Source organism: Scyliorhinus canicula, chromosome 19 (assembly GCF_902713615.1).
Source record: "Scyliorhinus canicula chromosome 19, sScyCan1.1, whole genome shotgun sequence".
NCBI classification, from domain to species: Eukaryota; Metazoa; Chordata; class Chondrichthyes; order Carcharhiniformes; family Scyliorhinidae; genus Scyliorhinus; species Scyliorhinus canicula.
In genome coordinates this window covers 99,219,162-99,242,306 of record NC_052164.1, presented here as the reverse complement: position 1 = coordinate 99,242,306, position 23,145 = coordinate 99,219,162, and the positions used below count along the sequence as shown (strand labels likewise).

General features: G+C 48.0%; 1 protein-coding gene across 1 annotated transcript in view; it reads left to right on the top strand.

Annotated features, from left to right (window-relative positions):
* The window catches only part of LOC119953961 (glucuronokinase with putative uridyl pyrophosphorylase), a 60,166-nt gene that overhangs the window by 26,601 nt on the left and 10,420 nt on the right, over positions 1-23,145 (top strand). The window contains exons 12-18 of the mRNA XM_038778683.1: positions 976-1,044; positions 2,125-2,185; positions 7,092-7,108; positions 12,278-12,335; positions 13,314-13,406; positions 16,573-16,633; positions 22,751-22,864. Of these exons, the coding sequence (XP_038634611.1) occupies positions 976-1,044; positions 2,125-2,185; positions 7,092-7,108; positions 12,278-12,335; positions 13,314-13,406; positions 16,573-16,633; positions 22,751-22,864 (473 nt within the window). The remainder of the gene's footprint in view (positions 1-975; positions 1,045-2,124; positions 2,186-7,091; positions 7,109-12,277; positions 12,336-13,313; positions 13,407-16,572; positions 16,634-22,750; positions 22,865-23,145) is intronic.

Below are 23,145 nucleotides of genomic sequence, written 5' to 3'. Positions count from 1 at the left end.
ACCCCACCCAGGCACCCTTACAGGTCTCCTCCCTTCCAGGACCCCCACCTGTCACCCCACCCCAACCACCCAGAGGCTCCTACTTACCTACCCTACACCCCCCCACCTTCCTTCATACTCCCCTCCACCCCCCCATTCCCCTTTCATGGGTATGGCAATGCCATGGTGGCTCTCCCCCTAACAAACATAATGTGAATCTGCCCCCAATGGGACTCCCCCAAAGCTTTGCCCCGGGACTGCCCAGCACTGACTGGCATTGCCATGTTGGCACTGCCAAGCTGGCCCCACCAACCTGTGCCAGCGGGCACTGCCTGAGCATGTCTCTATCCCCCCAGGGGCTATACTTACTTTTGCCCTCTGGGAAAATCCCCTTAAATGATTCATGTTTTTCAGAATCTGTGTAAACCTTGCTGACGTGACGTCACGTTGGCAAGATGTCAATATTCAGTGAGGGAGGATCATGTGGTGGGGGAGACTCAGTAATCATATTAATATAAGTTTCCAGGCCTTTCTGGGTGTGAAGCTTGTTACGTCATTCATGCATTCAGGTAACATTGGTGGGACTGCATTTATTGCCTGTGCTTCCTTGCCTTCAGAAGCAGCGATTGCTTCGACAACTGAGTGGCTTGTTAGGCCATTTGAGAGACCATTGAAAAACGAACCACCCAAAGTTGGACTGAAGTCTTCTGTAGGCTTCACAAGTTAGAGCAAATATACGCCTCACTCTTACGGGGATTGGTAAATCTGTGGGATTTTTACAATAGGACAGCCACTACACCAGAATTAAATATCATGTAGAGTGAGATGCTAACTCCATCAGGATTTCCCCGAGAGTATCTCACAGAACGTTTTTGAACTGATTTAGAATTGTTCAGTCCCCTTTGGAACAGAGTGCTACTCTGGAATGGGCTAAAGCATTGAAGGGTGTGAGAAACATCTATTGGTGAAAGTGCTAAATTGAGGTATTTTTTGCAGATATCTGGGTGGCCTGAGGTTACTACAAGCAACCTGTAAGAAATTCTACCAATACTGCTCTGAACAAGGGTAAGAAAAGTTCTAGATTGTGTGAATTCACCAGTTTAAAGAATGGATTGCTAACATTAGTGCGCTTCATAATAATGAGGTTTTAAACCTTGTCCTCTGCTTGTCCTCTCAGATGAACATAAAATGTGCCAGGGCTACTATTTTGAAAAACAGCAGAGGAATTCTCCCCTGTGTCCAGGAATAATGGGCAGGATTCTCCGACCCCCCGCCGGGTCGGAGAATCGCCGGGGGAGGGGGGGGGGGGGGGGCGGCGGCGTGAACCCCGCCCCCGCTAGCTGCCGAATTCTCTGGCGACGGGGTTTTGGCGGGGGCGGGAATCGCGCCGCGCCGGTTGGCGGCCATTGGCAGCGGCCCACCCGACGATTCTCCGGTCCGCGATGGGCCGAGTGGCCGCCCGTTTTCAGCCGGGCCTGCCGGCGTAAATCATCCAGGTCCTTACCAGTGGGACCTGGCTCCAAGGGCGGCCTGCAGAGTTCCGGGGGGAATCTGGCCCCGGGGGGTGGGGTGCCCCCACGATGACCTGGCCCGAGATCCGGGCCCACCTATCTGCGGGTGGGCCTGTGCCGTAGGGGCACTCTTTCCCTCCGCACCGGCCGCTGTCAACCTCCGCCATGGCCGGTGCGGAGAAGAACCCCCCTGCGCATGCGCTGGGATGACGCCAGCACACGCTGGTACTCCCGCGCATGTGCCAACTCGCGCTGGCCGGCGGAGGCCCTTCGGCGCCGGTTTGCCAAGCCCTTCCACACCAGCTGTGCGGCGCCAAACACTCCGGCGCCGGCCTAGCCCCTGATAATTATTCTTCAGCCAACATTACTGAAATAGATTATCTGATCTGTTGTTAAACCTTGCTGTGGGCAAATTGTCTATCACATTTCCTACAATACAACACTTTAGATGTACTTCATTGGTGCTTTGGCACAGCCTGAGGTCATGAAAGGTGGTACATAAATGCAAGTTCTTTCTTTCCAAGTCAAATCATGCTTACTTAAAAAAAATAAAAGTCTAAAAATCTTAAAGAATCACTTTTTTTTCTGCAGTTCAGTTAGATCTATTGATGAACTTTGTGTTCCAATTTTCTAGAATCGCCTTAGCCAAAAGGAACTTCACTCTAAAATATGACACCAATATACCACGACAGGTGGTGAGTATACTTATGAAGAGATGCACGAATGCAAAATACTGTGGATGATGGAGATTTGAAATAAGACTGTAAAGCGTTGGAAAAACTCAGCAGGTCTGGCAGCCCCTATTGAGAGAGAAACAAACAGAGTTAACATTTTAAATCCGATATGACTTCTCCTGCATTCAACCGAAGGAGAGTGATGTTGGACTCGAAACATTTACTCTTTTCTCTCTCCATAAGTGAAGCCAGACCTGCTGAATTTTTTTTAACATTTTCTGTTTTTATAATAATGTTTAATGCTTGTTTTGAAACAATGGCACTCAAAAGAAACTATGATATTTGGGTCAAAGCGGGAGTTGGTCTGACAAAAGAGTGTTAAGTCCAACGGCACTGCATTCAATGGTAAATATGTAACAAATAGAACGATACAGCGCAGTACAGGCCCTTCGGCCCTCGATGTTGCACCGACATGGAAAAAAAACTAAGGCCATCTAACCTACACTATGCCCTTATCATCCATATGCTTATCCAATAAACTTTGAAATGCCCTCAATGTTGGCGAGTTCACTACTGTTGCAGGTAGGGCATTCCACGGCCTCACCACTCTTTGCGTAAAAAACCCACCTCTGACCTCTGTCCTATATCTATTACCCCTCAATTTAAGGCTATGTCCCCTCGTGCTAGCCACCCCCATCCGCGGGAGAAGGCTCTCGCTGTCCACCCTATCTAACCCTCTGATCATTTTGTATGCCTCTATTAAGTCACCTCTTAACCTTCTTCTCTCTAATGAAAACAACCTCAAGTCCATCAGCCTTTCCTCATAAGATTTTCTCCATACCAGGCAACATCCTGGTAAATCTCCTCTGCACCCGTTCCAAAGCTTCCACGTCCATCCTATAATGAGGCGACCAGAACTGTACGCAATACTCCAAATGCGGCCGTACTAGAGTTTTGTACAACTGCAACATGACCTCATGGCTCCGGAACTCAATCCCTCTACCAATAAAGGCCAACACACCATAGGCCTTCTTCACAACCCTATCAACCTGGGTGGCAACTTTCAGGGATCTATGTACATGGACACCGAGATCCCTCTGCTCATCCACACTACCAAGAATTTTACCATTGGCCAAATAATCCGCATTCCTGTTATTCTTTCCAAAGTGAATCACCCCACACTTCTCCACATTAAACTCCATTTGCCACCTCTCAGCCCAGCTCTGCAGCTTATCTATGTCCCTCTGTAACCTGCAACATCCTTCCGCACTGTCTACAACTCCACCGACTTTAGTGTCGTCTGCAAATTTACTCACCCATCCTTCTGCACCCTCCTCTAGGTCATTTATAAAAATGACAAACAGCAACGGCCCCAGAACAGATCCTTGTGGTACGCCACTCGTAACTGAACTCCATTCTGAACATTTCCCATCAACTACCACTCTCTGTCTTCTTTCAACTAGCCAATTTCTGATCCACATCTCTAAATCACCCTCAATCCCCAGCCTCCGTATTTTCTGCAATAGCCGACCGTGGGGAACCTTATCAAACGCTTTACTGAAATCCATATACACCACATCAACTGCTCTACCCTCGTCTACCTGTTCAGTCACCTTCTCAAAGAACTCGATAAGGTTTGTGAGGCATGACCTACCCTTCACAAAACCATGCTGACTATCCCTAATCATATTATTTCTATCTAGATGATTATAAATCGTATCTTTTATAATCCTCTCCAAGACTTTACCCACCACAGACGTTAGGCTCACCGGCCTATAGTTACCGGGGTTATCTCTCCTCCCCTTCTTGAACAAAGGGACCACATTTGCTATCCTCCAGTCCTCTGGCACTATTCCTGTAGCCAATGATGACCTAAAAATCAAAGCCAAAGGCTCAGCAATCTCTTCCCTGGCTTCCCAGAGAATCCTAGGATAAATCCCATCCGGCCCCTGGGACTTATCTATTTTCACCTTGTCCAGAATTGCCAACACTTCTTCCCTACGCACCTCAATGCCATCTATTCTAATAGCCTGGGTCTCAGCATTCTCCTCCACAATATTATCTTTTTCTTGAGTGAATACTGACGAAAAGTATTCATTTAGTATCTCGCTTATCTCCTCAGCCTCCACACACAACTTCCCACCACTGTCCTTGACTGGCCCTACTCTTACCCTAGTCATTCTTTTATTCCTGACATACCTATAGAAAGCTTTTGGGTTTTCCTTGATCCTACCTGCCAAAGACTTCTCATGTCCCCTCCTTGCTCGTCTCAGCTCTCTCTTTAGATCCTTCCTCGCTTCCTTGTAACTATCAAGCGCACCAACTGAAACTTCATGCCTCATCTTCACATAGGCCTCCTTCTTCCTCTTAACAAGAGATTCCACTTCTTTGGTAAACCACGGTTCCCTCGCTCGACCCCTTCCTCCCTGCCTGACTGGTACGTACTTATCAAGAACATGCAATAGCTGTTCCTTGAACAAGCTCCACATATCCAGTGTGCCCAACCCTTGCAGCCTACTTCTCCAACCAACACATCCTAAGTCATGTCTAATGGCATCATAATTGCCCTTCCCCCAGCTATAACTCTTGCCCTGCGGGGTATACTTATCCCTTTCCATCACTAACGTAAAGGTCACCGAATTGTGGTCACTGTTTCCAAAGTGCTCACCTACCTCCAGATCTAACACCTGGCCTGGTTCATTACCCAAAACCAAATCCAATGTGGCCTCGCCTCTTGTTGGCCTGTCAACATATTGTGTCAGGAAACCCTCCTGCACACATTGTACAAAGAACGACCCATCTAATGTACTCGAACTATATCTTTTCCAGTCAATATTTGGAAAGTTAAAGTCTCCCATAACAACTACCCTGTTACTTTCGCTCTTTTCCAGAATCACCTTCGCCATCCTTTCCTCTACATCCCTAGAACTATTAGGTGGCCTATAGAAAACTCCCAACAGGGTGACCTCTCCTTTCCTGTTTCTAATCTCAGCCCATACTACCTCAGAAGAAGAGTCCCCATCTAGCATCCTTTCCGCCACCGTAATACTGTCCTTGACTAGCAGCGCCACACCTCCCCCTCTTTTGCCCCCTTCTCTGAGCTTACTAAAACACCTAAACCCCGGAACCTGCAACAACCATTCCTGTCCCTGCTCTATCCATGTCTCTGAAATGGCCACAATGTCGAAGTCCCAGGTACCCACCCATGCTGCCAGTTCCCCTACCTTATTTCGTATACTCCTGGCATTGAAGTAGACACACTTCAAACCACCTACCTGAACACTGGCACCCTCCTGCGAAGTCAAATCTGTGCTCCTGACCTCTATACTCTCAATCTCCCGTACCCCAAAACTACAATCCAGGTTCCCATGCCCCTGCTGAATTAGTTTAAACCCCCCCAAAGAGCACTAACAAATCTCCCCCCCAGGATATTGGTGCCCCTCAGGTTCAGATGTAGACCATCCTGTCTATAGAGGTCCCACCTTCCCCAGAAAGAGCCCCAGTTATCCAGAAATCTGAATCCCTCCCGCCTGCACCATCCCTGTAGCCACGTGTTTAATTGCTCTCTCTCCCTATTCCTCATCTCACTATCACGTGGCACGGGCAACAACCCAGAGATAACAACTCTGTTTGTTCTCGCTCTGAGCTTCCATCCTAGCTCCCTAAAGGCCTGCCTGACATCCTTGTCCCCTTTCCTACCTATGTCGTTAGTGCCAATGTGGACTACGACTTGGGGCTGCTCCCCCTCCCCCTTAAGGACCCGGAAAACACGATCCGAGACATCACTTACCCTTGCACCTGGGAGGCAACATACCAAACGTGAGTCTCTCTCGCTCCCACAAAATCTCCTATCTGTGCCCCTGACTATTGAGTCCCCAATTACTAATGTTCTACTCCTTTGCCCCCTTCCCTTCTGAGCAACAGGGACAGACTCCGTGCCAGAGGCCCGTACCCCATGGCTTACCCCTGGTAAGTCGTCCCCCCCACAAGTATCCAAAACGGTATACTTGTTACTCAGGGGAACGACCGCAGGGGGCCCCTGCACTGACTGCTTCTTCCCAGTCCCTCTTACAGTTACCCATCTATCTCCAGTCTTTGGTGTAACTACTTCCCTGAAGCTCCTATCTATGACCCCCTCTGCCTCCCGAATGATCCGAAGTTCATCCAGCTCAAGCTCCAGGTCCCTAACACGGTTTTTGAGGAGCTGGAGTTGGGTGCACTTCCCACAGATGAAATCAGCAGGGACACTGACGGCGTCCCTCACCTCAAACATTCTGCAGGAGGAGCATTGTACTGCCTTCCCTGACATCACCCCTAGATTTAAAAAAAAAAAACAAGAAAAAGAAAAAGAAAGGAAGAGCTTACCTGATATTACCTCAAACCCTGCTCCCGCTGAAAGTTAAGCAAATTTAAAGGCACTCACTCACCTTCACGACAGGCCCCTGCTCCCGCTTCCCAACCACCGTGGGGTGGGGGGGTTGGTTAGAGGAGGAGGTAGGGTGGGAAACACTCACGAAGTGTTTCGGGTTTAACTGTCACTTGCCAACAGCCCTTCCACAAACCACCTTCAACTTAGGCTGACCGCACTGCACGTATGCAAATTCCCCCAGAACAGCTGATCAGTAGCTGATCAGTAGCTTTGCTCTGCTGCCCTCTGCTGGATAGGGTTGATAGGATGAGATGAAGTAGGATGCTAGTGGTGCTGTCGTTGGTAGATTAAAGATATGAGCATAGGGTAGCTGGAATTGAACAGGAACAGGTGGCTGTTACAGAAAGAAGTAAACAAGGCTAAAACTGCTTATTAATCTCTGGGGCTCAAATGAACACTCCAGCTGAGCTGTTGGGAAGGGGGACCCTTTTGGGAGTATTTGCTGTGTAGCTTTGGGACACATTTTATCTAATTTCCTCTGTGATTGTCTTTCTGCAGGGCCTTGCTGGAAGCAGGTTGGTGCTAAGTCTTTGAACAAATATATTGACTTCTGTAAAAAAAAATTGAATATTGTCTAAGTCCTTAGACTGAAGGCACTGGACATGAATTCTTCCTCTCAGTTCACTTGTGTAACCTTAGCTGACAGACTCTGCTACTGTTAGACCCTCTGATTGTACTATTACTGCTGGAATGGCAGGAATGTTGGGTGGGATTCTCTGATCCTGAGGCTAAGTGTTGACGCTGTCGAAAATGCCATCGCATCTCCCGACGGCGATCAGCAATTCTGGCCCCTACAGGGGGCCACTGGAGCAATCCACACCGCTCCAGCTGCTGATCCCGGCATCAACTGGGTGGGGTCCGCGCATGCGCAGAGGCACCGGTGCCAATGCGCGCATGTGCAGTGGCTTCCTTCTCCACGCCGGCCCCAACGGCAAGTGGTGTAGGGCTAAAGGGGCCGGCGCGGAAGAAAGGAAGCCTCCAACCCGAGATGCCGGCCCATCGATCGTTGGGCCCCGATCGCGGGCCAGGCCACAACGGAGGCCCCCTCCCCGGGGTCAGACAACCCCCTACACCCCCCCCCCCCTCCCCCCACAGGCCACCCCGCCGAGGTCCCGCCGACTAGGAGCAGGTTACAACGGCGCCGGCGGAACTCGGGATTTTTGTAGAGCGGCCCCCAACCAGCACCAATGGCGCTGATTCTCCACTGTGCGGGGAATCGCGTCCCGGCGTCAGGGCGGCGTGGCGCGATTCGCGCTGATTCTCCGGCCCGGCCACGGGCTGAGAGAATCCCACCCCACACTATTAAACTAATAAAATGTATGCTTCAAAGTAGTCTCATATTAATGATAGAACTGCCTTCTCTGCTTCTCGACACTTTCTTCTCCAGCTTTGCTGTCTCAACTCCATTTTCCATTTTAAGTTCTTAAGAACATATTTCTGCCATATATTTGAAATGAAATGAAATGAAAATGAAATGATATTTGTAGAATTACACAGAATTTACAGCACAGAATCAGGCCATTCAGCCTAAAGCTGGTGTTTATACTCCACTCGAGCATCCATCAATCATACTTCATCTAATCCTGTCAGCATTTCCTTCCATTCCTCTCCGCCTCATTTGATTATCTAATTTTGTGAAATGCATCTTTGTTATTCACTTCAACGACTTCCTGTGGAGTTCCACATTCCTAACTGTTCTCAGAGTAAAGAGATTCTCTTGAATTCCTTGCCGGATATATTAGGGACTATCACATGTTTATCGTCTGTGGTTTTGGACTCCCCACAATTGGAAAAATCTTTATTAATTCTACCCCACCGATCTTCATAACTTTAAAAACCTCGCAGTTTTTTCTAGAGAAACTAGTCCCAGCTTCTTCCTGATAGTTATGAAGGTGTTATAGGAATTTGAAGTCTGGATGAAAGCGAATGCAACAAAATCATGGAAGGAATTGATAAATATAACAATTTTACGGTTAATACACTTTACTGGGAGGAGTTAATCTAGGTCAGTGAAGATGTGATGCTAACATTTGGCGAATTTTGTAGTAATTAAATTATTTCGCATTTTGCTTGACTGCTACAAAACAAAGGATGTCACCCCTTGGAGAGACCCATATGTGAGACTTCGTTGTGTTGAGTGTTTTGCCTGATGGCCTCACAATGGGAGATTCTGAAAGGATCAACCAGGTCACTTGACAAATCTCTGAACAATTCCATGAAACATTGTCCAAACATGCACCCTGTCAGATTTATTTCGGGTTATTATCGACGACATATCACATTCGTTTCCAACCAAGAAACCTATGAATGTGATGAGGGAGTACAGTTGGGAAATAGGAAAAAAATGAACGCTGCTTAAATATTTTAAAGTAGTTTTGTTTTTGAAATGGTGGTTTATGGATTTTTATGTGATGTCAATAGCACTCACCTGTGGCCATTTATTTCATAACCCCCTGTAACTTGACAATTCTTTCAATTTAAGCTGAAATGTTAAGGCTGAGCCCCCATGTTGACTTTAATGCAAACCAGTTGAATTGTAATTAACAGTGCCGAGGCATTTTTAGCTCGATGCAGCCAATTTTTTTACCAGTTTGCCACTGTTGACTCTGGTATTTCCCATGACAGATCGTCTTGTCTGCGTGTTGCCCCATTGGGGCCTCTGCTGAGATGCTGAGATTCGTGATAAAACATTCAGAAATCTTTATTAAAAGCTGGGTATGGTGGGACCATCACCATATTCCATCCATCACAATCCTGTCACTACTCATTGTGACCGTGACAGATTTTGAGCCCAAGCTCAGAGGTTCTTGAAAGTCAAAAATATTGGAACTTATTTGATCAGCAGCTATTACCCTTGGAATACTTGAGCCTGACGGATGAAATACTCTTTTCTGGCACTAACTTTTCACTTTCTTCTTATCTTCCTGGTAAAATTGTTCATATTTAATAGAATTTTATTTTTAAAATTAAACCTCTTATTTGCCTTCCTCTTCTGTGTCAGGTAAATGTCTCTGAGCAGTGTTGCAGTCTGTAGTGGTCCTGCACGGTAGCACAGTGGGTAGACCTGTTGCTCACAGCTCCAGGGTCCCAGGTTCGTTTCCCAGCTTGGGTCACTGTCTATGAGGAGTCTGCACGTTCTCCCCGTGTCTGCGTGAGTTTTCTCCGGGTGCTCCGCTTTCCTCCCACAAGCCCCAAAAGACGTGCTGTTAGATGAATTGGACATTCTGAATTCTCTCTCAGTGTACCCAAACAGGCGCCGGAATGTGGCGACTAGGGGCTTTTCACAGTAACTTCATTGCCGTGTTAATGTAAGCCTACTTGTGACAATGAAGATTATTAATTAGTTGTAGCTTCTGCTCGTACATTATTATCAGTGCTGTTTTATACTTGTCCATCAGTATGATCCTCTCTTTTTAATATCTGTTCTGATTTATGAGGCAGTGGGAGTTGGAAGAATGGATAGGAGCTTGTGGTTAATCAGTACCCACAGTCTGCATCTGTCATAGCTCAGTGGGTAGCACTAAATGTGTGAGTAAAAATGTTGCGGGTTCAGCTCACACTCCAGAGAATGGAGCATAAATTCTAGGTGGACACCCCATAGCAGTACTCAGGCAGCTCTCCGTTGTCAGAAGTAGCATCTATTGGATGAGACATTAAACCAAGGCCCTGTCTGAAAGATCCCCAGGTTTCAAAGAATTGCAGGGAAGTTTTCCCCAGTGTCTAAGCCAACACTTATTCCTTAAGCAAAATCTCTAAAACAGAGGGCGGGATTATCTCAGCCTGGGGTGGGCCGGAGAATCCCCGCGACCAGCGCGAATCGCGCCACGCGGCCCCGATACCGGCATGTGATTCTCCACAGAGTGGAGAATCGGCGCCATTGGCGCCAGCGTGGTTGGCGCGGCATCGGTTGCGGGCCACTCTACGCGGCAGGTCCGACGATTCTCGGGCCAGGATGGGCTGAGCAGCCGTCGTGGAAATGCAGAGTCCCGCCAGCGCTGTCCACACCTGCTCTCAGCCGGCAGGAACTCAGCGTTGAAGGATCGGGTGGTGGCCTGTGGGGGGGGGGCCTCCAACCCCGGGGTGGGGTGCCTCCGATGTGGCCTGGCCCGCGATCGGGACCCATCGATCGGCGGGCCGGCCTCACTGTCTCCCGGCCTCCTTTCTTCTGCGCTGGCACCTGTACTCCTGCGCCATGTTGGGTCGGGGCCGTCGCTGACAAGGGAATCACCGCGCATGCGCGGAAATCGCACCGGTGGGACTGCGCATGCGCGGGTTCGCGCCGGACCCACTGCGCTTGCGTGCATCCTCCAGCGCCCATTCCACGGCCGGATCAGCAGCTGGAGCGGCATGAACCGCTCCAGCGCCGTGCTGGCCCCCTGTAGGGGCCAGAATTGCTGACCCTGTAGCTGCGTTGAAGCTGTCGAGAAACGCAACGGCGTTTTCGACGGCGTCAACACTTACCTCAGGATCAGAGAATCCCGCCCCAGATTGTCTGGCACACATTTGCTGCGGTGTTTCCTGCATTAAAAGTATATAAATGATTGTGAAAAACCTTGGAATGTCCTGAGGTTGTGAAATGCGCTATTGAAATGCAAGTTGTTATTTTCCTTATCTCTTTCCTCACCATGTTGAAATGAAAATGCATTTACCATCTACAGCTCTTCACCGAATTTTCCCAGCACCTCAACACTTAGGAATCCATTATCACTGTCAAAGAACAAAGAAAGGTACAGCACAGGAACAGGCCCTTAAGCCCTCTAAGCCTGCGCCGACCAGGCTGCCCATCTAACCTAAAACCTTGTACCCTTCCAGAGTCCATATCTATTACCATCCTATTCATGTATTTGCCAAGGCATCACTGCTTCCACCACCACCTCCGGTAGAAAGTTCCAGGTACCCACTACCCTCTGTGTAAAAACACATCCTCGCATATCTCCTCTAAACATTGCTCCTCGCACCTTAACCCCATGTCCCCTACTAATTGACTTTTCCACCCTGGGATAAAGCTTTTGACTATCCAGTTTTTCCATGCCCCTTATAATTTTGTCGACTTCTATCAGGTCACCCCACAACCTCCATCGTTCCAGCGAGAACAAACCAAGTTTATCCAACCTCTCCTCATAGCTAATGCCCTCCATACCAGGCAACACCTTGGTAAAACTTTTCTGTACCCTCTCTAAAGCCTCCACATCCTCCTGGTATGTGGCGACCAGAATTGAACACTATATTTTAAGTGTGGCTTCACTAAGGTTCTATACAGCTGCAGCATGACTTGCCAATGTTTATACTCAGTGCCCTGGCTGATGAAGGCAAGCATGCCGTATGCCTTCTTGACTGCCTTCTCCACCTGTGTTGCCACTTTCAGTGACCTGTGGACCTGTACACCCAAATCTCTCTGCCTGCCAGTACTCTTAAGGATTCTGCCATTTACCGTATTTACTGTCCTTCTACAATGTTCAGACAGTTAAAAGCCAGGTTTGGTGTCATCTAACCTATCTTCTCTTCTACTCTTTATAACTTTGTGCCTCCCTGTGGTATGGGTCTTGTGCCTTTATCTAGGTTTTTAAATGGTTAAAGAAAAGGCAACATTTTGTGCAGTTCATATCTATGTAAAATCCCCACATTCTGACTATGTTCCTACAGTTGTGATAGTCTCGCTTCGACATGATCTTTTCTTTTTACAGTGCTATTGTCTCAGCCACCCTGAAGTGCTTGATGAAGTTCTATGATTTAATTGATGATGTGAGTAATCATCTGCTGACTTTTACTTTTATCTTCTTTAGTAGTTTCATAGAACCATCACGGAAGGGCAATTAGAATAATTTTGTGGAGCTTTCTTCCTCTTGTCAATGTTCTCTATTTAGAGCACTGACTCCTGGCTGGAGTAATTCCAAATGGTGAAACTGGGATTGATATATTTTGGTTAGGCAATGAGTTACAACAGTGAGGAGTAAAGATGCAAATTAAGCATGGTCTAGTTGGAGAGGCTGAATGGTCTTACTCCTGTTTCTATGGGCAGAATTTTCCCATATTATTTCGGTGTCAGGCACAGACGGAAAATTGGTGTACCTCTTCAGCTGCACAGCCAAGTTTTTATTCCAGATTTTCAAGCATTCCGAGAGAAAAAAAAAATCAATGGGCGAGGTTTTCACTCTCAGTCTGCTGGGGCAGGGCCTGATAGAACCGGCAAGGCCGGCTCCACAGAGATAGGGTGCAATCTTTAGAGGGCGCCCCGATCAGCGCTGAGGTTTAAATCACCATCCCTCCCCCCACCACCACGGAGGTTCCCAACCAGCTTGCACAATTATGGGGGTTCTCCCCACACCCCACTCCATAATCATTGCGAGCTCCCCACCCGTAATCATTGGATTCTCTGTACCCCTCTTCCCCCACCAGGGAAGTACCACCGGTGTTTCCCCCGCTCAATGGCCTCAACATTCACCCCCCCGCCTCCCACCACACATAATGGGAACACCACCCATGTGGCTCCACGGAGGGCCCAGCCTGGCCCTGCGCCTTGGCACAGGTTGGCATTGTACCAGCCTGCCAGTGCCAACCTGTGCAAAGGGACAGTACCAGGGGGCATGTTCCACACTGTCCTTTCATAAAATGTTTGTTTTAGTTTATATAGAAGGAACAAAGCACATGCTGTCTTAATGGAATAAAGATAATAACAACCCTTCCTTTCAATCTTCTAAACTAATTTTGTTTCTTTGACAGGATTTGCCAAAGCCGCTCAGGGCAAACTTTATTCTGAATGTTGAGACCGAAGAGTTAATTATTACAGCAGGACTTCAGGATCGAGTGGTCCAGGTATAATTCAAATATAAAAAATATAATGGATTGGAGTGAATGAAATTTGAATGAAACAAGAGTTGTCAGTGTAATTTGATTGGTAGATCTGGGGTTGGATTCTCCGCACCCTCGCGCCAAACCTGCGCCCAGATTGGGAGCAGAAAATCGATGCTCCCGCAAGAAATCGGGACTGGCGCCGGTTCAGATTCTGCGGGCTCCGAAAAGTGGCGTACTCAGGGAAAAGCGTGTGCCCATGCGCGGCCTCAGACCCGGAAGTGGGGGGCCCATGGGCGGAATTCTCCCATCTGGTGGCTAAGTGGCGAAGCCGGCATAAAAATGGGACTGTTTTACTCCGGCGTCGGCGCCCGTTCCAGGACCCCATTCTGGGGCCCACAGGGGGCTAGCACGGCACTAGAGTGGCCCACGCCGCTCCAGCTGCCTACCCCGAGCTGAACCTGGTGCTGTGGGAACCGCACATGCGCAGTTGGCCCAGTGCCAACTAGTGCATGAGCAATGGCCTACTTCCACGCTCCGGCCCCGACGCCAAATGGCGCAGGGCTACAGGAGCCGCCGCGGAGGAAAGGAGGCCCCCCGACAGAGAGGCCGGGCTGCTGATCACTGGGCCCCGATCGTGGGACAGGCCACTACGGAGGGGCCCCCCCCCCGGGGTCGGACCCCCCTCCCCCCCCCCCCCCCCCCCACAGGCCACCCCAGGACCCTTCAACGCCGAGGTCCCGCCGGCTCAGAGGATGTTAGAATGGCGCCGGTGGGACTTGGCTTTTTGATGAAAGCCATTGGGGCAGAGAATTGGCACGCCAGCCCGTGCCGGCACAGGCCGGAGAGTCGGCGCATACCCTGACCGGTGCTGCGCCGACAACGCCGGCCCCAGTAGCGCCAATACTCCATTCTGCGGAGAATCGCGGCCCGGCATTGGGGCGGTGTGCTGCGATTCGCGCGGCCCGCCGGTGATTTTCCGACCCGGCGGGTGGGTCGGAGAATTCCGCCCCATATCTGCAGCAAAAGCTGCGGGGTTTAATCCGGATCCCTGCTAGCCCACTGCATGGCTGGGAATTCGTGTCCCTTTATTCCAGGATTTTCAGGAGTAAAACGCCACCGTTTTGACCCCGGCGTGGGGACATAGTCCCAATTATGGAGAATCCAGCCCCTGAACTCTGGAGTCAGACGATCATATGCTGGAATGAGTGGACCTTGGCTAATAACAGAGCTCTAAATCCTGAACAAATACCAGGAAATTCTGAATATGTCTAAAGTATATAATTACAGTCTAATTTTTATATATTTTTAATATAAATATCTGTTGACCAAAAGAATGATTTATGACAAAATTAGGTGGTCTATTAAATTGGCACAAATTAGATGTATCATTAGCATGATTTTTCAATTGGCATGCCCATTTATTCTTCAAACAGAAGATATAATCTGTCCTCCTCCATTCTGGGATTTGAGAACATAATCTATGTTGCGACTCAGTGCAGCACTGAGGAAGTACTGTCTTTTCAGTAATCTTTAGATGAAATGTTAAATTGTGACCAAACCCATCTGTTCTGAATGTACTAAAATTCTGTAGCACTACTGAATGTCACGGCAGGTGTTCTGCCTACACTGTGTAGCTGATATTGTTACCGCAACCAACACTAGTTAATATCCATTAATGGTGACTTGGTCTAACTATTGGATTGTCATAAAACCCACCTGATTCACTAATACGCTTTAAGGAAGGAAATGTGTTGTCTTTACCTGATCTGGCCAAATGTGAATCCAGACCCACAACAACGTGGTTGACTCTTTTTAAATTCTTACATGAAATGTGTATGTTAATGCCTTGGCCAGCATTTATTAATGTTTATCCCTAGTTATCCTTGAGAAGGTGGTGTTGAGCTACCTCTGCTGCCCATTTGGTGTGCATATACCCACAGTGCCGTTAGGGAGGGAGTTCCATGATTTGACCCGGCGACAGTGAAGGAATTGGTGATGTAGTTCCAAGCCAGGATGGCGTGCAGCTTGGAGGAGAATTTTCAGATAGTGGTGTTCCCATTCGTCTGCTGTCCTTGTCCGTTTAGGTGTTTTTCTGGGTTATGGGTTTGGAACTGACCTCTTAAGTGGTTGATCCAGTCACTCATTTGCCACAAAGGCAATGCACCATCACCTTTAAAAAGGATCATTAGTGAGGGGCAATAAATGTTCGGCGGAATTCTCCGCTCCCGCGCGGCATCGGGAAGGCCGTCGTGAACTCGGCCGAGTTTCACGGCGGCCTCGGAGGCCGCTCCTCGCACCCTATTCACCCCCCCCAGGGGGCTAGGAGCGGCGTTCCGTAAATCTCGGCCACCGGGCCTTGAAGCTTGCGTCAAGGCGGCGCGCCGAGAATGACGCGACGGCGGCGCCTAAGTGACGTCAGCCACGCATGCGCAGGTTGGCCGGCTCCAACCCGCGCATGCGCGGTTGCCGTCTTCCCCTCCGCTGCCCCGCAAGATGTGGTGGCTTGATCTTGCGGGGCGGCGGAGGGGAAAGAGTGCGTCCGTTGGAGACGCCGGCCCGACGATCGGTGGGCACCGATCGCGGGCCAGTCCCCTCCCGAGCACGGCCGTGGTGCTCACTCCCCTCTTCACCCTCCACAAGCCACAAATGAAGCTTTGGCACCATGTTCACGACGGCAGCGACCAGGTGTGGTTGCCGCCGGCATGAACAGGTTGGGAACGTCAGGCCGCTCAGCCCATCCGGGCCGGAGAATCGCCGGTTGCCGTGAAAAATGGCGAGCGCGATTCTCCGAACGGGGGATGGGAGAATCGAGGGGGGTGCCAGGGCGGCGTGTCGTGAGTCGCCCGGTCCTTCCACGATTCTCCCGCCCGGCGTGGGGAGCGGAGAATCGGGCCCGTTGGATTTGCCAGTAATGCCCACATCCTGTGATGAGTAAAACACTGACCAAAAACAGGTTAATTGGTCATATTTCTTTCTGCTGATTGAAGGATCTGGCTATGTGCAAAGTGGTTGGTTCATGTGGTAATATTCACTGTGGCAAAAGTAATACTTTGTTTGTGAAAGCATTGCCAAAATTTTGGTTTATGTTACAGTGCCAGAGAATATAACATTGGGTTAGATTGAAGGTGTTATTTGGAAATTATATGTTGTCACATTAGTCAAATGTGAAATTTCTTTCTTATTTTAGGTTTATGAGGGACTTGTTTACATGGATTTCAGCAAGGAACAGATGGAGAAACAGGGTTATGGTGAGGGAACCTTTTGAAAATGGATAGATTGGTCTTATGTGTCATCAGAAATTCTATCACGCCATTTGACTACAATTATCTTCAACTTATCATTGATAAGACATTGGGCGTGATCTACCCGTATGAGAACAGCGTCCCATAGCCCGCGATTAGCTGAGAAACACTCCACCATCGAATGACCATTCAGGTAGATCGAGGGGCTCAGCAGGGAAAGCGCAGCCAAAGCTGCATCTGGTCTCTTTTTGCACTGTGGCGCTCGACCAATTTTAAATGGCATCCCGATCTCTCAACTCCCGAAAGCCCCCCAAGCCCCAACTCTTTTTTAAGGGGGTCTTCGGGGCCCTCCATACCCGCACAGGGCACCCTCGGGCCCGATCCCCTTTGCATGAAAAATGCCAGCCTGTCACCCTGGTAGTACACCTGCCATCTGGCAGTACCTCTCATCACTCTGGCAGTGCCAGGCTGACACCAGATGGTAGTGTCAGTGCCCAGGTGGCACCCTGCACAGAGGGCAAGCACCTGGAGCCTCTGATCCACTGGGAGATCCCCATGAGTGCAGTTCTGTCTGGTCCCCGTTTGTGAAGACCAGCACTGAACGGCACTCACCCGAGGTCTCCAAGACAAGGGGGCTCAATCCCACGCCTTGGTTAGATCTTGGGAATGCATTTTAGAGTGAGACTAGCTGTCCCACTCTAATATGCAGATTTGCCTGAAAGTGATCCCACCCATAATGGATGGAATTCACATCGCGACATCTTGTTAGTTTACATTAGACCTCATGAAGCGTGGCGAGCTAGGTAAATCCCGGGAGAGGGTAGATTTCACCCATTATGTTTGGCAGTGCGAGTGTGTTTCACTGATAAATATTACAAAATACACACAGCACAGAAACAGACCAGTCAGCCCAAAGGTCCATACCAGTATTTGCGGCTCCCCTCTCTTCATTGAACCCCATTCCCCTTGAATACAATATTGACTTATAGGGCAGCACGGTAGCACAATAGTTAGCACAGTTGCTTCACAACTCCAGGGTCCAAGTTTGATTCCTGGCTTGTGTCACTGTGCGGAGTCTGCACGTTCTCCCAGTGTCTGTGTGGGTTTCCTCTGGGTGCTCCGGCTTCCTCCCACAAGTCCAAAGATGTGCAGGTGAGGTTGATTGGCGATGCTAAATTGCCCTTGGTGTCATAAAAAGTTAGGTGGGATTATGGGGATAGGGTGGAGGTGTGGGCTTAAGTAGGGTGCTCTTTCCAAGAGCCAGTGCAGACTTGATAGGCCAAATGGCCTCCTTCTGCACTGTAAATTCTATGATTCTATGACTTCACCTACTCTCTTTGGTAGTGAGTTCCACGTTTTAAGCACTCTCTAGATAAGGAGAATCTTCCTGAATTCCCTTTTTATACCGTCATATTATAGCACCTCATACCCAAGTTCTCAACTTTTGCAAAGGATGTTTATTTATTTTTGCATCGCTTCCCTGCAGACAGTTACTAATCTTAATCTTTCGATTTATTGCTGCCATGAGTCATTCCCTGACTACTTGTCATTCATCGTCAAGGGGTTCGGATGCACAAAGATTGATGACTTTAATCTTATTTTGTGGTTCAGTCCTTGAGGCATGTGCTGATTGTTGCAGCTGAAACTCCAGACCTACACAAGAGCAAGCAGCACAGACACAGTTGTTGAATAAGTCACAACTCTTAGCAATCTTATGACAGAGCAATTCTTGGAACCCATTACAGATTTCTACCATTGAAGTCATTTGAGATGCCTACGTGCATTAGGAAGTGACTGATGTCCGATTTACTTGGACTGTAAAATTAATCAAATTGAGCAGAGACCCCAGGCAAATCAATAAGCATGTTATGGCTTTAAATGTGTAGAGTCGCAAGATTTTTCGGACGAATCAACTGTGCTCAGGTACATTCCCACATACGAAAAGGATCTACTGACCAATTCTACCTGTCCCATAGAGTTAAAAATGTTTATGAGGAAGATAATAACGACTTCAGGAAGACATAGACAGGTTGGAGGAATGGGCAGATACATGGCAGAGTAAATTCAGAATACAAAAAGAAAGGCTTGCATTTGTATGGTACGGCACCTTTCACGATCACAGAACTTTCAAAGTGCCTTAGAATTAGTGAAGTACTTTTGAAGACCAGTTACTATGGTCGCCAATTTACGCGTAGAAAGCTCCCTCAACAGCAATGTGATAATCAGCTCAAATGTTATTACGATTTTGACTGACAGATAAATATTGTTTGGGACAGCGGGGATAACTTCTCCACTCTTGTTCAAAATGAACCTCATGGGATCTATTATGTACAGCTAAAAGGGCAGACAGAGCTTCGGTTTAATGCTCATCTGAAAGATGGCACCGACAATACTGCAGCACCCCCTCAATATTGCATTGGAGTGTCAGCCTTGATTTGTTTGTTTAAGTCTTGGAACTTCTGAATCTGAGACGAGTGAGCTACCAGTTGAGCAATGGCTGACGCCTAATTCCATGTTAATTTGTAATTTAATGCAGAGAAATGTGAGGTGATATATTTTGATAGGAAGAATGAGGAGGGACAATACAAAAGAGAGAAATAGAAAGACTTGCATTTAAATAATGCCTTTTATGCCTACTGGAAACCAGCATTGATGACCTAAATGGTACAAGTTTAAAAGGGGTGCAAGAACAGAGAAACCTAGGATGTTTGTGCACAAATAACAAAACAGTGAATGAAGTAGTTGGACGATATAAATCAAGTACAGAAGTCTGGAAGTTATGCTGAATCTCTGTTTAAATACAGGTTTGGCCCCAGCTGGAGTATTGTGTCCAATTCTGAGCAACACACTTTAAGGTGGGCAGGGAAGAGATTTACAAAGCATTTGAGGGATGAGAGATTAAATTTAAATGGATAGACTGGAAGCTGGGATTGCTTTTGTTAGAGTGGAGAAGGTTAAGAGGAGGTTTGATAAAAGTGCTTTCAATCATGAAAGGTTAGATAGAGTAAATAAAGAGAAACCCTTTCCATTGGGCTGAAGGGTTGATACCAGTTGACACATGTTTAAGGTGACTGGTGAAAGAACCAAAAGATAATAATTTTAGGACATGGATTGAACTACCTCATAGCATGTTGGATGCAGCTTTAATAGTAGTCTTCAAATAATAATCTTTATTAGTGTGACAAGTAGGCTTATATTAACACTGCAATAAACTTACTGTGAAAATCAGCTAGTTGCCACACTTTGGTGCCTGTTCAGGTACACTGAGTGAGAATTCAGAATGTCCAATTCACCTAACCGCTCATCTTTTGAGACTTGTAGGAGGAAACCGGAGCACCCGGAGATAAACCATGCAGATCCAGGGAGAAAAGGCAGACTCCACACAGCCAGTGAAGCAATAGTGCTAACCACTGTGTCACCGTGCAAGCTGGATAAATACTTGGAGAAAATAATGAACTTGAAGCAGGGTGGGTCATGGAGTGGGACTTAACTGGATTGCTCTTTAAGCTTGATAGGCTGAATGACCTCTTTCTGCACAGTTTTATCCAAAGATGTGCGGGCCAGCTGGGGTTATGGGGACACAGAGATAGATCGGGGGAGTGGGGGAGGGTAGGATGCTCTTTTGTAGAATCAGTGCAAATCTGATGGGCCAAACGGCCTCCTTTTGCACTGCAGGGATTCTATGACAATACATACGCTCCTATCCTATCCAGACACAATACATACACTCTCCTATCCTATCAAGCCACTCTGGGAAATGCACAAACCCCAATATCAATGCCAGTTCAAAATTTAAAAAATCTGAACAAGTCCCCCATTACCTTTTTTCGCAAAGCATCACCTTAAACTCACGTCTTATGCAAAATTATCTCCATGCAAGACAGAAAACAGATCTAGCTCTTGCTTGAAGGAATAGTGTATCAGAGTCCACTGCATGAGTCGGGAGCCTGCTCATGTTCTCGGGCGCGATTCTCCGCTGCCCACGACGGGTCGGAGAATAGCGGGAGGGCCTTCCCGACAATTTTCACAGCCTCCCGCTATTCTCCCCCCCCCCCCCCCCCCCCCCCCTCCGGCCGCCCCCCGACACGAATCGCTGCTCGCCGTTTTTTACGGCGAACAGCGATTCTCCGCAGGCTGATGGGCCGAATACCACGGAGTTTACGGCCGTTTTCACGGCCGCGATCACACCTGCTTTCAGCGTTCGTGAAAACGGCCGCAAAGTGCCCGTCCCAGACAACCATGGCACCGATTGGCACGGCCGGGGTGCGGCCGTGCCAAGGGTGGCATGGGCCTGCGATCGGTGGGCACCGATCGCGGGCAGCAGGTCCGATACCCGCGCACTATTTGTTCTTCTGCCGCCCCGCAGGATCAGTCCGCGGGGCGGCTGAGGGGCATGACGGCCCGCGCATGCGTGGGTTTGACGCGTCTGCGTGATGACGTCATCCGCGCATGCGCGGGTTGGAGCCGTCCAACCCGCGCATGCGCGGCTGACGTCATCGTGCGCGTCAGCCACCATGACTCTTGGCGGGCGGAGTTAGCGACGTTCGCTAACTCCGCGTCGTCGTGATTCCCCCGGCCCCGATACTAGCCCCGCCCGGGGGGGGAGAATCGGGTCCCGGGACGGAGCTCCGAGACTGGCGTGAAACACGGCCAGTTTCACGGCACGCCGGATTTGCGGACATTTTTTTGGAAATTCTAGTCCCCCCCCACCCCCTCCCTTGTATGACTTGTAAGCCTGACCCCAAGTCTTGACAAAACTATTCTGTTTAATATCTGGTCGTCATTTTGTAAATCTTGATCAAACTACCTGTTTGCTATATATGCCTTGTTTATCAACAATTAATGCTATGTGAATAAAATGGAATTTTAAAGGAAGTATGCTGCATGTTAATGCAAAGCATGCTACGAACTGCCATGGTGCTTTTACCTTGCTGCACCTTTTTAAAACCATGGGCAATTGTAGTGATGACAATTTGGAGACAAAATATGCATGCTTTTCCCATAATTTGTGACGATTGCTACTGCAAAGGAATGCTATGGGAAAGGGTGTAGGCCTTTAGCCCCTCGAGTCTGTCATGCTATTCAATGAGATCATGACATTTGTATTGTAACTCCATCCAATGGTCCTCCCTCAATGTCACAAGTAGCAAAAATCTAGCAATCTTCTAGTGAAATGATTCACACATCATAACTGGAATTTGATCAAGTTAGTTATGCTGAAAGGCTACTCCATAAGTCTGGATAGATCAAGGGGTGCCCTACATCTCCCAGCAATATTAATTGAATTATAAACTCCTGCCATATAGTAAACAGGTTTGCTTCATAGAATGACTTGACAATTAATATTCCAGAGGAAGAGACAGATGCAGACAGGTTCAGGTGAAATATCAGGCCCTTAAAGAGGATGTAACAGTGGGTACATTGTGGATCCAGCTACCACAAGAAGTAGTTGAGGTGAATAGCACAGATCAATTGAAGAAGTGTGGGAGAAGGTTGGGCCAAATGGCCTGTTTCTGTGTTGCTATATAATGTAACAGGTGCGCATGCAAAAGCAGCAAGAACTTCAATGAAAGCATATTTGGGACCAGGTCACTGTTTCATAAATTCCCATTGTTACACTACAGCCCCCATCACAGAACAGCCCAACCTACAATAACCTTTTTTCTAATGTCACCATTCCTTCTTTTATCTAGCAGCAACAGTTGAATGTATGGCTAGTCTAGTCAAAGTAAAAAGGGTCAATTCTTTTTTTAAAGTCTCCAGTTTATTAATCGTTAAGATAAGTTCATTATTTCTTTGCTTCATTTTTAGGAAACAGTGTTAATAGCAAGGCTAACATTTATTACCCATCTTAGTTGCCCTTGAGAAGATGGTGTTGAGCTTTTTGTCTTGAACCGCCGAATTCCATGTAGTGAAGTAGCTCCCATAATGTATTTGCATCCAATAATGATGAATGAATTGTGATATAAGTCCAAGTCAGGAATTGTGTGTGATAGGAACTTGGAAGTGACATTGTTACCATGCGCCCGCTGCCCTTAGTTTTCCAGGTGGTGGAGATCAGTGGTTCGATGAGGAAGTGTGCTCATTCCTGTGCTTAAGAAATTTTCTTCTCTCTATTTTTAGGAAGCTATATTACCATGGATATAAGCTGCTCACCACACTTCTGGCTCGCTTATATGGGAGATCCAAGTGATTCTGGAAAAATTCACAGTAATGTGAGACAAAGATGGCTCAATGGTTAGTCGAGACCAGCGCAAGCAAAATAATATTGTTTTTATTTGCTTTGTTATCATAGAATCCCTACAGTGCAGAGGAGGTTTGTGTTATGCACAAGCACCTTAGCATACATGGCAGCATGGTTTTGTGAAGGGGAGGTCGTGTCTCACTAACTTGATACAGTTATTCGAAGAGGTAACAAAGATGATTGATGCAGGTAGGGCAGTGGATGTTGTCTATATGGACTTCAGTAAGGCCTTTGACAAGGTCCCTCATGGTAGACTGGTACAAAAGGTGAAGTC